This window comes from Erithacus rubecula, assembly GCF_903797595.1.
Source record: "Erithacus rubecula genome assembly, chromosome: 24".
Lineage (NCBI taxonomy): Eukaryota > Metazoa > Chordata > Aves > Passeriformes > Muscicapidae > Erithacus > Erithacus rubecula.
In genome coordinates this window covers 6,996,076-7,009,545 of record NC_136676.1, presented here as the reverse complement: position 1 = coordinate 7,009,545, position 13,470 = coordinate 6,996,076, and the positions used below count along the sequence as shown (strand labels likewise).

At 44.9% G+C, this 13,470-nt stretch overlaps 2 protein-coding genes and 1 long non-coding RNA gene across 5 annotated transcripts in view; 1 reads left to right on the top strand and 2 right to left on the bottom strand.

Annotated features, from left to right (window-relative positions):
* UBE4B (ubiquitination factor E4B) overlaps positions 1-8,661 on the bottom strand; it is a 33,128-nt gene extending 24,467 nt beyond the window's left edge. For 2 of the 3 annotated variants that reach the window (XM_079326263.1, XM_079326264.1), the window contains exons 1-2: positions 8,286-8,661; positions 2,763-2,949 (exon numbers count right to left, since the gene is read on the bottom strand). In XM_079326263.1, coding sequence (XP_079182389.1) covers positions 2,763-2,949; positions 8,286-8,309 — 211 coding nt within the window. In that variant the 5' untranslated portion in view covers positions 8,310-8,661. The remainder of the gene's footprint in view (positions 1-2,762; positions 2,950-8,285) is intronic. The other variant, XM_079326265.1, reaches the window with a different exon arrangement.
* Positions 8,662-9,014: 353 nt separating this feature from the next.
* Positions 9,015-11,918, top strand: LOC306812066. The gene is made up of 3 exons (XR_013776788.1): positions 9,015-9,433; positions 10,923-10,994; positions 11,805-11,918. It is a non-coding gene; the product is annotated as an uncharacterized lncRNA (long non-coding RNA).
* RBP7 (retinol binding protein 7) lies at positions 11,339-13,393 on the bottom strand. The gene is made up of 4 exons (XM_079326303.1): positions 12,849-13,393; positions 12,166-12,344; positions 11,837-11,938; positions 11,339-11,577 (listed from the first exon to the last, which is right to left on the bottom strand). The coding sequence occupies exons 1-4, from the start codon at positions 12,919-12,921 to the stop codon at positions 11,527-11,529; spliced, it is 405 nt and encodes a 134-aa protein (XP_079182429.1). The 5' UTR covers positions 12,922-13,393; the 3' UTR covers positions 11,339-11,526.
* Positions 13,394-13,470: the final 77 nt, after the last annotated feature.

Below are 13,470 nucleotides of genomic sequence, written 5' to 3'. Positions count from 1 at the left end.
AAAGAAAAGGCACCACCAAGATTACTGCTACAGCAGTGAGAAGGCTCTACAGATTATTTGGATGGAAAAAGAGAGGAAATACTGTTTTTCAATCCAGCTCTTAGCCATTCTTAGCAGTGCATTAGGAAATAGAAGTTAATAACCACATTTGACTACAGATAATCACATTCTACCCCTCCTTGCAGCAGCAACATAGGAATGCTTACCTGCATTAAACAAAGAACAAAGATAAACTTGCATCCATAAAGTGCTCAGAGTTTTACTCCTATAAAAACTGATCTCTTATAAGATTGCTCTACCACCTTAAGATGTTGTCAGAGCCCCTCTAAAGACTGTCCTATTAGAACAGGACTTAACATTGGGACATTATAATGGAGTTACATCATCAATTACAAAGGGACAACAAATATTCCTTGAGTTCTTCATCTCTCCTCCTCCCTCTTCCCAAAGAAGACCTAGCTAAGTCAGTGGACAAAAGAGACCAGAACAAACAGGGTTCACCAAGGCAAAGGACTGCATTGTTCTGCATCCCCTTGGAGCACTTATAGCCAGGAAAATGCACTTTAACAGTGATGCTGCAGCACTCATTAACAGCCCTCCTCAACCCTACCTACCATCTTGTCACACAGATCTTCCAGAATTTATGTGCATCTGTACTTTGCTAGATCAGGTACACATAAAATACCTGAGCTTAAGTTCCAGTTGTCACTGATAACACTGGTTCTAGGTTGCCTGAGGTATTTTCAAAATGCATACAAAATAATGATATTTTCCATGAAATTGATCCCTATGTCTGATCTCACCATGACAGGCAACTCCTGAGAACAATAGATGCTTACAAGGACACTATTCTGCTGGAGCTGCTCTCTGTGTGTCCAAATGAATTAAAATCCTCTGCAGTCACTTTAGTCTGCTGCTGAAAACCACACAGCATTAGCTAAGTCTTCATTTATGCTACATAAACACACAAGATAAACTGTTAGGAATATTTTTTCCTGATCCCTTCCCCAGTTTAACCATATCTCTCACCCTGATCTGAAAAAGACACACATTATTGAAGAGCTGCACAAATGGCACTGGAGGAAGCAAACACTAGAAACTCCTGCTTTGGCTCATCAGCCAATCCAGCCAGCCCAGACAGTCAGGTACTGTCCTGGGGAAATCTTAACACAGAACCCTCCAAGCTCTCACTGTCTGAGCACTTCCAACCATGATAAACCTGTCTGAGCATTTCCACCTCCAGGTACACATTTCCACACCTCCTGCTCTGCTGGCAGCATTGTTTATCCAGTTGTGCCCTAGATGGATCAGGACCTCTCTGTTAGAAAAGTAAACATTTACTTTTCCTGTGTTAGTTTTCACTTGTATTAAGCCCACGACCCCACTCACCACACAGCTGCCACAGACAGCAGAGGAACAAATACTCCTTTCAGCAAGAGTCAGACCTCAGATGGATTAAAACAGTCAAGTAACCCCAGGCTGAGGAAACACAGTGAGTGAACTCTGCACTGTTCTTCAAAAAAAGAAGTCACCTCCACCTCTGGGTTGCTGTCTTTAATCATGAGGACAATACAGTGTTAAATTCCATCTGCAATGACTTTATCTCAGGAAATGCTTTTGATAGCTTTTCTCTGTCTTGCTTTGGATGCAAGGAAACAAAACAAGCAGGAAGGAGTCACTGCTAGGTATTTCTGAACAGTGCTGTAATTGAACTACAAGATTTAAGCTTGTAAAATACTCCACTTGCCAAAGGGAAAACCAGAAAATTCAAGAAGCAAATAGGTAAATGCTAATGAATTCTTCAAGCTCATCAAGGAGCATTGGAAAAACATTATTTCTATTAAACTATTAGAAATCATATTGAAAACCTGGTTAGAACCATCTTGACATTTGTTTTGGGATGGTTTTGAGAGCCTCTCAGCTTAGTAACACAACATGCAAAGCAATTTAAGTTTTCAGATAAAGATCACTATACTGGAAAACACACCAATTTGTTCTGATTTTTAAGTCAAATAACTTGAAATCAAATTTAATTCCTGTTAGGTCAAATGTGGTATAAATACATAAATTTTGTCTTCAGCTCTCTATAGAGCAATCTTCCCAACCTCCAGTGCTTGCTGCATTTCTATGATTTTAATAGATCAGTTATTTGTTGCATCTTCTGAAATAAATGCCATTTCTAAATATCCTGCCTGTATTCCCTCCAGTAAATAGTGAAATTGACAAAGTAATACAAAGCAGAAAGCAAATCCTTCATTCTTACATGATAATGCCCAGTCACAGCTTGCTAATTTTAATTGTGCTGAATGCTTGCAACTAAAGATCAAAAATTAACTTGAGACTGATTGCTAAAATGTACCTAGAAACCAATCAATAGAAACTGTGTTGCAAGACTTGAGAGGGATTTTCCAGTCTCCTTGACACATCTTTTCCATAATACAGTGTAATAATAAACTTTATTACAAACTTCTTCAAGCTTTGGATACCCATATTGTAAATGCCATGAGTTTACCCACACCTGGAAAACAGCTGCAAAAGGACTGGGAAACCATTTATTACTTGGGAGACTAAAACAAAAAGTAGCTGCATCCACTGCTTTGGAACATTGGTTTCTGAAATGGGGGGCACAGACACACACGGGGGGGAGGTCACAGACACACATGGGGGGGGTCACAGACACACACCGGGGGGGGGTCACGGACACACACACCGGGGGGGGGTCACAGACACACACCGGGGGATGCCAGGGGCTGCCAGCCTACCTGATGCCCCGATGGGAGAGGTAGCTGGGGTCATGCTGTGCACGCCGAGGCCCAGGCTGTGCGAGGGGCCCGGCGCGGGGGCCGCGCCCGGCGGCCCCGGAGGCGTCTCTCTCTGCGGGGACGTCAGCGGGGTGCTGGGCTGGGACGAGGAGCCTCCCGCCAGCCGAGCCAGGCGCCTCCGACGGATCTGCAGGGAGAACACGGTGAGGCCTCTGCCTGCTGGGGTTTACAGGAGCACAGCCCCAGTGAAGCCTCTGCCTGCTGGGGTTTACAGGAGCACAGCCCCAGTGAAGCCTCTGCCTGCTGGGGTTTACAGGAGCACAGCCCCAGTGAAGCCTCTGCCTGCTGGGGTTTACAGGAGCACAGCCCCAGTGAAGCCTCTGCCTGCTGGGGCTGCAGGGAGCACAGCCCCAGTGAAGCCTCTGCCTGCTGGGGTTTACAGGAGCACAGCCCCAGTGAAACCTCTGCCTGCTGGGGCTGCAGGGAGCACAGCCCAGTGAAGCCTCTGCCTGCTGGGGTTTACAGGAGCACAGCCCCAGTGAAGCCTCTGCCTGCTGGGGTTTACAGGAGCACAGCCCCAGTGAAGCCTCTGCCTGCTGGGGCTGCAGGGAGCACAGCCCCAGTGAAGCCTCTGCCTGCTGGGGTTTACAGGAGCACAGCCCCAGTGAAACCTCTGCCTGCTGGGGCTGCAGGGAGCACAGCCCCAGTGAAGCCTCTGCCTGCTGGGGTTTACAGGAGCACAGCCCCAGTGAAGCCTCTGCCTGCTGGGGTTTACAGGAGCACAGCCCCAGTGAAGCCTCTGCCTGCTGGGGTTTACAGGAGCACAGCCCCAGTGAAACCTCTGCCTGCTGGGGTTTACAGGAGCACAGCCCCAGTGAAGCCCTGGGCCAGTCCAGCAGGGCTGGCTCTGCAGAGGCAAACACTGAAGCCTCCCCTGAAGCCTGGTCAGTGCAGTTGGGCTGCCTGCCCTTCCTTTGTTCTGTCACAGCACTACAGCCCCCTCCACAATCAAATTTTCAGTATGTATTTGCTGCCTTGAAAGCCATTTGCACTGGGAATGCTGTGTTTGTCCCTTGCTTGTGTAAGACCAGTTTAACATTTACTGCTCAGCAATTTCAAAACCTGCAACACTCCTCCCCGTTTACTGTGGCATTTGACAAACCACGTTAATGTGATAAAAGGGACAACACCAATGTGACCTTTGCTTTAATCTCACACCACATGATACCAACACACCCATGCTAAAGAAGGTCCAGTTGAAAGCTATTCAAGACCACCACGGTCCAAATTAATCCAAAACAGAACTGCAACACCAAAAACATGGACAGAAGCACCCTGACAGGTAATGGCAGAGTAAAAAACATCCTCTCATCACCTAGGCATGCCATTATAACAAGTTTTAAAAACAGTTTTTGCATGTTACTTTTAAAACAGTGAAGAATCTGCCTTCAAAATCCAATTAAAGAAAACTGTTACAAACCTGCTTCTTAAAAACTGTTTGTGATCCCATAACACTAATCTTGTACATGAGAAATAAACATACAAAATAAAACTTTAAAAACTAAATTTATAATGCTTCAAGCTTCACATAAACAAAAATCAATAATAAACCAGAAAATAAATTATTTATTATCACAGGCTGCCTCACAGGATCTGTGCCCAAAGCTTACATCTTTGGCTTGAACTAGGCCCAAAATAAAAGTATCATATTTGAGGATGTCAACTCCCTGCAAAAATCAGCAGTTCCTGTTATTCTCTTTGTATTATGACACTCAAGCATTGCACACAACTTAGAAGTTTTCATTTCTGCTCATAGCCCTAAAGAACTGCCAGGAAACTGAAAGAGTGAACAAATGATTTGTGTCAAGTCAATGTCTACACTACATTGCTGTATCATTTAATGGCCTGTGAAACCTACTCCAACAGGAAGAAGAACAGATCAAATTAAATCAGACTTCAAAAACTGTGGGAAAACAGTGTCTGGAACTACATCTCCCTCCACGACAGGTGTCACCCCATGAACATGGAAGGCAGCTACAATTTTTTAACACTCAAAAAATAGTTATGAATAGAATCTCCAATCCTTCCTCCCTGTCAAGCAAAGTAGGGGAACTTAATGCAGAAATAAATTGCTAAATAAAAGTAATGCACATTAGGATCTCCCTCTTCTTTCAATTTTTCAGTTTTCCATCCAAGTGCTTACCTGAAAAAACTCCAGAACTACCTCAGCCCTCAGAGGTATAACTGAGAAAGTGTCAGTTACATGTCCCCACATCTGAATCCAAATTAAGTGTTCACAGCTCACAGATGCAACAAATGACATATTCCTCCAGGTTTATATAAAATTATTACAGGAATCTGAAGATGGGGAAGTTTTAAGGAGGAGAAACGTACTATGCTAAAAAGGCCAAGTACAAGCTGAAAAAGGTTTGCAAAGATGGCATAAAATTGGTGGACACACTGTACCCAGTTAATTGCCTGTATCTTCAGGCTGAGCAGCAGGGGCAGAGGGAAGATGGGCTTTGTGCTGAGGGCACAGCTGGGGACTCAGAACACACAGTTTGTTTACACAACACGGGACAAACGAGACCCCAGCCTGCTGCCTCCACATAACACAAGTACCAGCTCACAAGTGTGCCAGTTCCCTTCCATCAACCTGCTCCCATTTCACACTGAATGATCCCCAAATCACCATGAAGCAGCACAAAGGTGGGGGTTTAAAATAATGTTTTAGGGAAGTTTAGGGTATTTGAATATCCCCAGCCCTTGATTTCAGACCTGAGGCAGTGACATATGACAAAGCTCTTATGTGTCATTATGTTACCCAATGGAAACAAGGTTTTCAGTCCTGTTACATGGGCATTGCTTGCTCCACAGGCCATCTTTCCTGCAGAGCACAGCTCCAAACACTCATTTTAAAAGCCTAATCTTGAAAAACCTAATTGGTTGAATGCAAAGAGCACATTGCTTTTTAACTAGTACAGTCTAGTACAGTTTTTGCTGGACACATCTGGGCAACATCTATAAACAGCAGTTTTCAGATATACATTTTTGATCTAAATGGACTTCTTAAAAGCTGCACGCACCACAACAAAAAACCATAAAAACAGCACTTTGCTAAAGATGATTGACTGTTAATTCCATTTTGCACCAGGTAATAGATATAAGCAGGAAGGCTAGTCCCTCAGGCTCACACATTCCCAATTTAAAAAAAACTTGCATCAGAATCTGCTATAGTGGCAACTGCCTAGTGAGACTCTAAAGAAATCTCCTATTCAACCAAAATGTAGAACAGTCCAAATCTGTACAATAAAGGGTAATTTGAATTGATAGCTTCATTTTTCTTGTATTCATTAGAGCATGTTAAACTGGTTTAAGAAATGCTTCATTGTTCTGCTGATAGTGGTCATGTTCTGTGCTCAGAAAATGCTACTCAAAAATCACGTACATGTTGGAAGATGACAAACTCACATCATTCTTTTCCACTTTGTGCCACGTTTAGCTGGGTTCTGCTTTTTTTCAGTCAAGTCCCTGTTCTCATCTTGTGCTATCTGCTCTGCTAAAACATACAACGAAGGAAATTTCTTTTTCCCCCTCTGAATAATTTTACTATGGTCTGTAATAAATTACAACTTCTAGTGCATTAAAAGCAAACACTGAGAAAATGTCAGTGAGAGACACTGTCAATAGGAGGGGAAAATATCTTTGTGAAACTGAAACATATGCATGATCAATTGTGTATCTCTTCTTTTTATGCTGCAACCGTTAGTGCCATATTTAATTATGGCCTGATAACAGAAGATAACCTTATCTGTAAGAGCCTTGCAATTAAACTTCTGTTAAGTACTTTTTCACCTTCAGTCATTGCCTGTAAAAAAGTCTGAATCTCAAGAACTCACATATAGCATATTTCAGAAGGTAATTTTTCAATATACTCTGATCTAGGCCCACTGTGCCAAATAGCAGCAAAGTGGAGATGTGTAGAAATATTAAAATCAACTTGGCTCTTTTTAGTGAGCTATCCATTAATAACAAGAAGTGACACCGTGATTCTGTTAAAATTATAAAAGATTGTCACAAGCAATCATCTAAAAGACCATTTGGTTTGGTCCTTGCTGAACTGGACAAGAAGGACATGGAAAAGTCACTCCAGACAAACACTGGGCCAAAAAAGGTGGATGAGTCCTCACTGGAGAACTGCTTTCCTGCAGCCTCAGAACCATGATGCAGTGGTTTTGATGATGTCAGTAATGTGCTGAGGCAGTGACACAAATAAGCCTACATAGGTTAAATAATTCTGAAATTAATCATGGAACACCTCAGGATCAGAGCAGTTTAACAATGAGAAGAACTGCATGTAAACAAAGTACTCATGAAATACACCTGCAAAATTGGAGATCCTTTCTCACAGCAGACTTGCACCACCAGTCCCATCCCACCCCTCCCAACATGGGAACTGCTCTCCTTTTCCCAGTGCTTCCACAGAATACAAGGACCTTCAGCAAGTAAACAGCACAAAGTATTTTTTCCTAGATCATGATGCAACACAGCAGGATTGCTAAATCGTGACAGACAACACCATCAAAAACATCCCAACTTTTTGGATTACAAATCCAAGTGACAACAGCAGCCACCCTGCTCTACAATCCCACTGTAAGATATGGACAGAATAAAAATAACCTATTTTGATCCTCCCTGGAAATAAGTACAGCACTGAACCTGTATTGCAGCAGGTCCAATACAATACATTTTGATTGCAGGATTACACTGGGACAGTGGGAAACTCCCTGGATCCTGTTATAATATATCCAGAACATAATTAACTTGGAAATCCCCTAATATATGGGCAAAACTTAAGACCTTATTCTATATTATAAAGAAAAGAAAAGCAGCATCCTTTCAAATAAAGAAACAAGGAACAGTTCACCTTATTCTAAGTGAATAGAATATATACATTATAGATAGATGTCTGCCAATTACAGCGTAACACTGGAGTTCTTCAGTGAAAGATGGAGAGCTGGAATAAATTAAAAAAAAACAAAATGAAAGGAAACACTGGAGAACTGACAAGCTTGATCCAGTGCTTCAAGAAGAAATCATACTAAATATAATACCAAGAACGCACCCATCTTGCTTCTCAGCAAAGACTCTAAGGAAGCAAAATTTTAAGCGTTTTACTACGTTAAAAGGGGTGTTTCAAATCACACAAAGAAGGCATAAACGTCTAGTACTGGAGCCAGAGAGGGAACCGCTGCAGACAAAGGCTACCTAGCAGATGGAAGCAGAGAATAAACAATTAACCAGGAGAGCAGCAGCCCAAGCCCATGGCCGAGCCGGGGGTCGCAGGTCAGGGACAGCCTGGGGACAGAAGGAAAGAGAAAACAAGGGAGCACGGGCACGGGGCGAAGGCAGAGCTGTCCAGGCTCGTTCCGTGCACACGCCGGGTCCGAGCGGGGTCCGAGCGGGGCCCGCCGCCCCCTCCCCGCGGCCCGCCCCCCCCAGGCCGCGGCCCCGCGCACTCGCCTCGTCCGCGCTCAGCTCCTCCATCGCCTTCCTCTTAATGGTGCCCGGAGGGGGGGCGCGTTCCTCCGCCCGGCCGCGGGGCCGCTCCGAGGCAGCGCTCTCCTGCCGCCGCCGCCTCACAAGGGCATCTCCGGGGCGACCGCGCCGCGCCGCGCCTCGCCCGCCGGCAGCACCGCCGCCCCCGGCCCGCTCTCCGCCGCCCAGCCGCGCCTCGGCTGCCGCCGCGGCCGAGGAGAAGCCGCCCTCCCGGTGCCCCCGCGCCCCTCAGAGCTCTGCACCCCGGCCCCCGCCCGCCCGCGGCCGCTGCCCCGCGCAGAGATTATTCATCAAAACAACAGGGCGGCGGCGGCCATCTTGGGCATCACGTGACCCCGCGGGGGGCGGGGCACGCCAGGGCCGCGCGCGCGCCGCGCCGGCCAATGGCAGCGGGTCGAGGGGCGGGAGGGGCGGGGCCACGCGCAGCCCGGTCGGGGCGGGGCCGGGAGAGGCGGGGCCGGGGGAGGCGGGGCCGAGGGAGGCGGGGCCGGGAAAGGCGGGGCCGGGGGAGGCGGGGCCGGGGGAGGCGGGGCCGAGGGAGGCGGGGCCGGGAAAGGCGGGGCCGGGGGAGGCGGGGCCGGGGGAGGCGGGGCCGAGGGAGGCGGGGCCGGGAAAGGCGGGGCCGGGGCGCGTGAGGGTACCCGGGGCTCGTGAGGGGGCCCGGCCCGGGACTATGAGGGGGCTCGGCCCGGGGCTCCGGTGGCCGTGAGGGGTCCGGGAGAGGCGGGAAAAGGGCCGTAAGGGGACAGCTGCCGCTCAGGGACGCCGCTGTCCCAGGGAGGGCCAAGCTGCTGAAGGTTTCCCTCTTCAATGGGTCCGTAAATATTAACCCCTTCTTCACAGAATTTCTAATTATTCAAGGATAATCTAATTATTGAGAGTTGAGTAGCGTACCAAGGGAAAAACAAGATGCCAAGACCCCATTGAGCATTTGGCCTCGGCGTTTTCTAAGTGTAGTTTGAACATGAAGGGTTTTTTTCCTTTATTATTACAGACCTTTCTGCACCTAATTCCCTCATTATACTACAATTTTTTTTTTTTCTGGAAGACATCAATATTTTCCCTCACACTCGATATGAAACTCAGCTGCAGAACAAAAAGCTACTTACACTGTAAGTACATTGGAGGCTCACCCCCAGCTCTGCTTATTTAAGGTATATTACACGTAGATGAAAGAGAAAATGATTTTTAAAAGTTGCTCTTTTGTCAAAGGATAAACGAGCTGAGAGTTGCCTGAGCAGGTTTTTAGGCCAGGATGAGCAGACACCAATAGCATGACCTGAGCAGTAAGCACGGGGCAGAGTGATTCGAGTCAGCACGGGAAGGAATCCCATAAACGCCGTTCTTTGAACGTCAAAAGGATGTTCTTAGGATGGAACTAAACTGATCCACGTCAGCTGTCAGGACTTATTTTCGTACAGGCTGCAAATAAATATGTAGCGGTAGAATTGATCCAATTTGTTAAATGCACGGATGAGGCGGGTTGGCTATATGGTCTTGTGTTTTTATATACATCTTTAATGTACTTTATTGATCTAAATATTTTTGAACAAAATATTTGATGACTTAACCAGGGTGCTCAGAAAGGAAACCAATATTTGGATCCTGATATATATTGCCAGTCTTTTTATAGAATAGATGTATATTGTTACCTTTGATTTTTAGATTACACTTCATTTTGTGTTTATTTCCTTGAGATTTTTTTTTTTTTATTTTATTTTAAGATAATTGAAGTGGTCTGAAACACCCTTGAATAAAAGCCTTGAAGTGCTTCTCTGGGGAGCTGTGTTCCCATCCTTCAAGGCCATTCCTGCCTTTCTGAGGTGCCTCTGCAGCAGCTTTCCTGGGCAGCGCTGGCTTTGGGAGCAGCTGCCCCTGGCCGCGGGGATCCTGCCGGGGCCGGGGAAGGAGCAGCACGCTGCAGAAGCGCCATCCGGTGGCAAAGAGACCTCTGCCTGCTGCTGGCTTTTATTAACGGCTGAGTTAAATTGTGATGTGTGATTTCTACTAACGTAACACTCTAACCGCTGTTTTGTTAGCAAGCAAATGAAGCCCCTCAGTTCCAGAAGGAAGACTCTGTCAGGATCCATTGCATTAACACCAGGCATTTCACTGCTGGGCCCACATTTCCCTAACTGTATAAAGACTACCAGTCCTTTCCTTTTGGAAACCAGCTTAAACTCAAACAGGTCTAGTAATTAGGGGAGGGTGTCAATCCATCCAAAAGCGTCCCATGCTTCAACGGATTTTGTCTTACTCTGATGGTGGCTACTGGCATTTTGAGCCCATGAGAATATCAGAAAGGAGGTGCTACCTGTTTCAAAATGTCAGCAACTATTTCTTTGCTATCGAGTAATTAAGTTACTAAGCTTAAGCTACAGTTCAATAACATGCAATGATGAATATGCAGCAACTCATTTCATTTGTAACTACCTAGTTTATCTTACATGTTCAGACAAGGAAAGCTTTTCTATGCAATATTGCACACTATCATCAAGAAAAACATTTAGTACAATTAACGGTTGTGTGCAAACAAAGCTTAACTAAAGCAGCATTGTTTTCCCTCTGTATATGTGCTTACAGAGTTCAATTATTTTGCAGACTGGAATCTTCGTGGATCACTCAGACCCATCTTCATAGTTCTGGGATTTGACCACAGGATTGTTTCCTCTGGTAAGTTCAACTGAATTATTTTTGAGACAAAGCAGCTCTGGCACAATATGAGGCCTCACACCACAGTGTGAAAGGCACAACCAAGTAAAGTAGTACTCCACAGCTCAAAAAGAAGCCTTTTAAAAAATAAATCCATACCTTTTGTTGTTTGCTTCATTATTTGTTATCTTCCCTTCTCTATCAGCACCACACTCACCCTGTTTTGTTTGATGACGACATGCCTCTTAGAATTGGCAGGTTTTCTTCTTTTAATTGACTTTTGATTACCTAGAAACCTGGGCCTCATCACTGTTTGGGCTGGGATTTTTTTCCTCCAAAAACATTCAAAAGCAAGGTACTTAAGATTAGTTTGGTTTGGGGCATTTATTAGCAAAAATGCCTTTAACACTGGTAACAGCAGACTTATTTCCTGAGGCAGAAACTTCAGACCATTCAGGTTAGTAGGTACAGAAGACAGTTCTTGTCTGCAGAGGCTCCCTGGAGACCAGGCTCCTGTGCAGAGCTGTGCCTGCAGCCAGCACCCAGCACAGATTCAAGCTCTCTTGAAGACCTGCTTGCATACTTGATTCTCACAGCGCAGCTCCTACCAAAACCAAACAAACAGAAAACCAAAATTGGACACACCTCCTTTGCTGCTGCTCTGGCCATGCTCATAACTCATGCTTAACATTGCCAACTTAACTAACATTACAGTGAAAGAATGAAGCTGTTTCAAAGGAGAATGTGCTCACCATGTACCATCCATTACACATCCTGCAGAGCTAGAAGACATGTGCACACCACATTATAAATCTAATTTTTGCCATACAGAGATATAACTAGTAGAAATCTGAAGTCAGTACCAGGTGGAGGTCATCCCCTTCAAGCCAGTGAGTCCAGCCCCTGTTCTTCTTCTCCCCAGTCTGGACACAGACAAGTTTGTCATTTTGCCAGGTAACGAGGCTCTGTAGAACAGGGAACAAAAATGTGTTTCTGCATGTCTGTCTCATACTTGTAGAAAATGTGCATTTTCCTGGATAAAAGAGGAAGTAGATATTGCTTGAGTGAAAGTGGCACTCCTTGTCCCTAACTCAGGCTCCTATGGCTGTCTTGCAGTACAAATATTATTCTTGAAACAATTTCAGCTTAAGCATCTGGATTGATCATCACCACTTCATATATTCACTCTTACCTTGCATTTTCTGTTATCCAAGCCTTTATTATCTTCCTCAAACTCTTCTCCAACTTTGAATTCAAGCAGATAATCTCTGAATGTGCTAGTGGTATGGATATAGAATGAATCACCATCTTGTTTGATCACTTTCTGAGGCTTCAGCATTTTTGCTATTTTGCGTGTTGCAAAGTCAATACCTTTGGACAGAAGGCAAAAATCAGAGTTGTATTTATCACCAGCCAATGTGGCAGCCAGGAATTAACCTTTATTACTACAAGAAGCATTTCTTTGGTAGTTTGATCTTACTGCTATGCAGGATTTTGTTGTTGTATTGGAACCTTTTGTTTTGTTAAAAGCTGCATGTCGCAGCTTAAGTTGTCCTCTTCTACTTTTTACTCTTTGAAAACCACTTTACTCAGTTGTTGTACAATTCCTATGTAAGATTTCCAGGACTTGGAGCCAGAAGACTCCTGCAGAGAGTTGGCTTCTCACACAGAGATACCCAAACTTGGTTTCAGACTTCACCCCCACTTAGTGAGAGGTTAGTACCTGTTCTCATCCTTTGTCAGAGGAAAGGCAATGAAAGAATTAACAAGAACTCTCTGCATTCTACACCTTAAAAATGAGGAGCAGTCCTTAAAATCCAAGAAGACCCTAGTGGGAGAAAGGAGGAAGGACAGAAGCAGGTTATTTTCACCTACCTAAGGCCACCATATAACCTTCGAAGTTGTCATTGCTGACAAGGTTCCAGGTTCCACTGAAATCCACAGGCATTGCCAGACAGTAGAAGGAAGATCCAGATAAAAATGCAAATGTCCTTTTCTAGCCAGGCCTTTTATAAGGCAGCCCGTGGGTGGGATTCCATCCCACCCCTTTCTGCTACTGCTGAGCCAGTGGGTCAGAGGGGATTTGTAGAATGGCTTCAGCTGTGTTGGAGGGAAAAGTTCACTGTGTCTGAAATCTGTGTGGAGCAAATGTTAATAGTCCAAGAGCCACACTGCAAGCCAAAAACTGGTTTAAACTGTTTTGTCCATCTTGTATACTTTAAAGGGATTGATTTTGTCACTACTAAGATTTCCTGCAAGTTTATTAGATCTGTGACTTTGTGATCTGAAATCCAGATATTTGTTCAAAAGGTGATGTACCCTTGTAAAGACATGATGTACTTGAACAGACAGAGATTGACTGTTAACCTGTGGATTGTATTATATCAGCAAATTCTAAAGCAATACCTATGGCACAGATGTAAGAATTCTATCATGTTGTTTATGTCTGGAGTGAAAGTAAATAGAATTCAAAAAGTAATCTTGTATTTAGGAGCTG

Coding starts and splice junctions, on each gene's coding strand:
- RBP7 (XM_079326303.1), bottom strand. CDS start 12,921: ATGCCTGTGGATTTCAGTGGAACCTGGAACCTTGTCAGCAATGACAAC. Junction 12,345..12,848: donor AGGTTATATGGTGGCCTTAG/GTAGGTGAAAAT, acceptor TTCTGTCCAAAG/GTATTGACTTTGCAACACGC. Junction 11,578..11,836: donor AAGGGGATGACCTCCACCTG/GTACTGACTTCA, acceptor TGGTTTTGGTAG/GAGCTGCGCTGTGAGAATCA.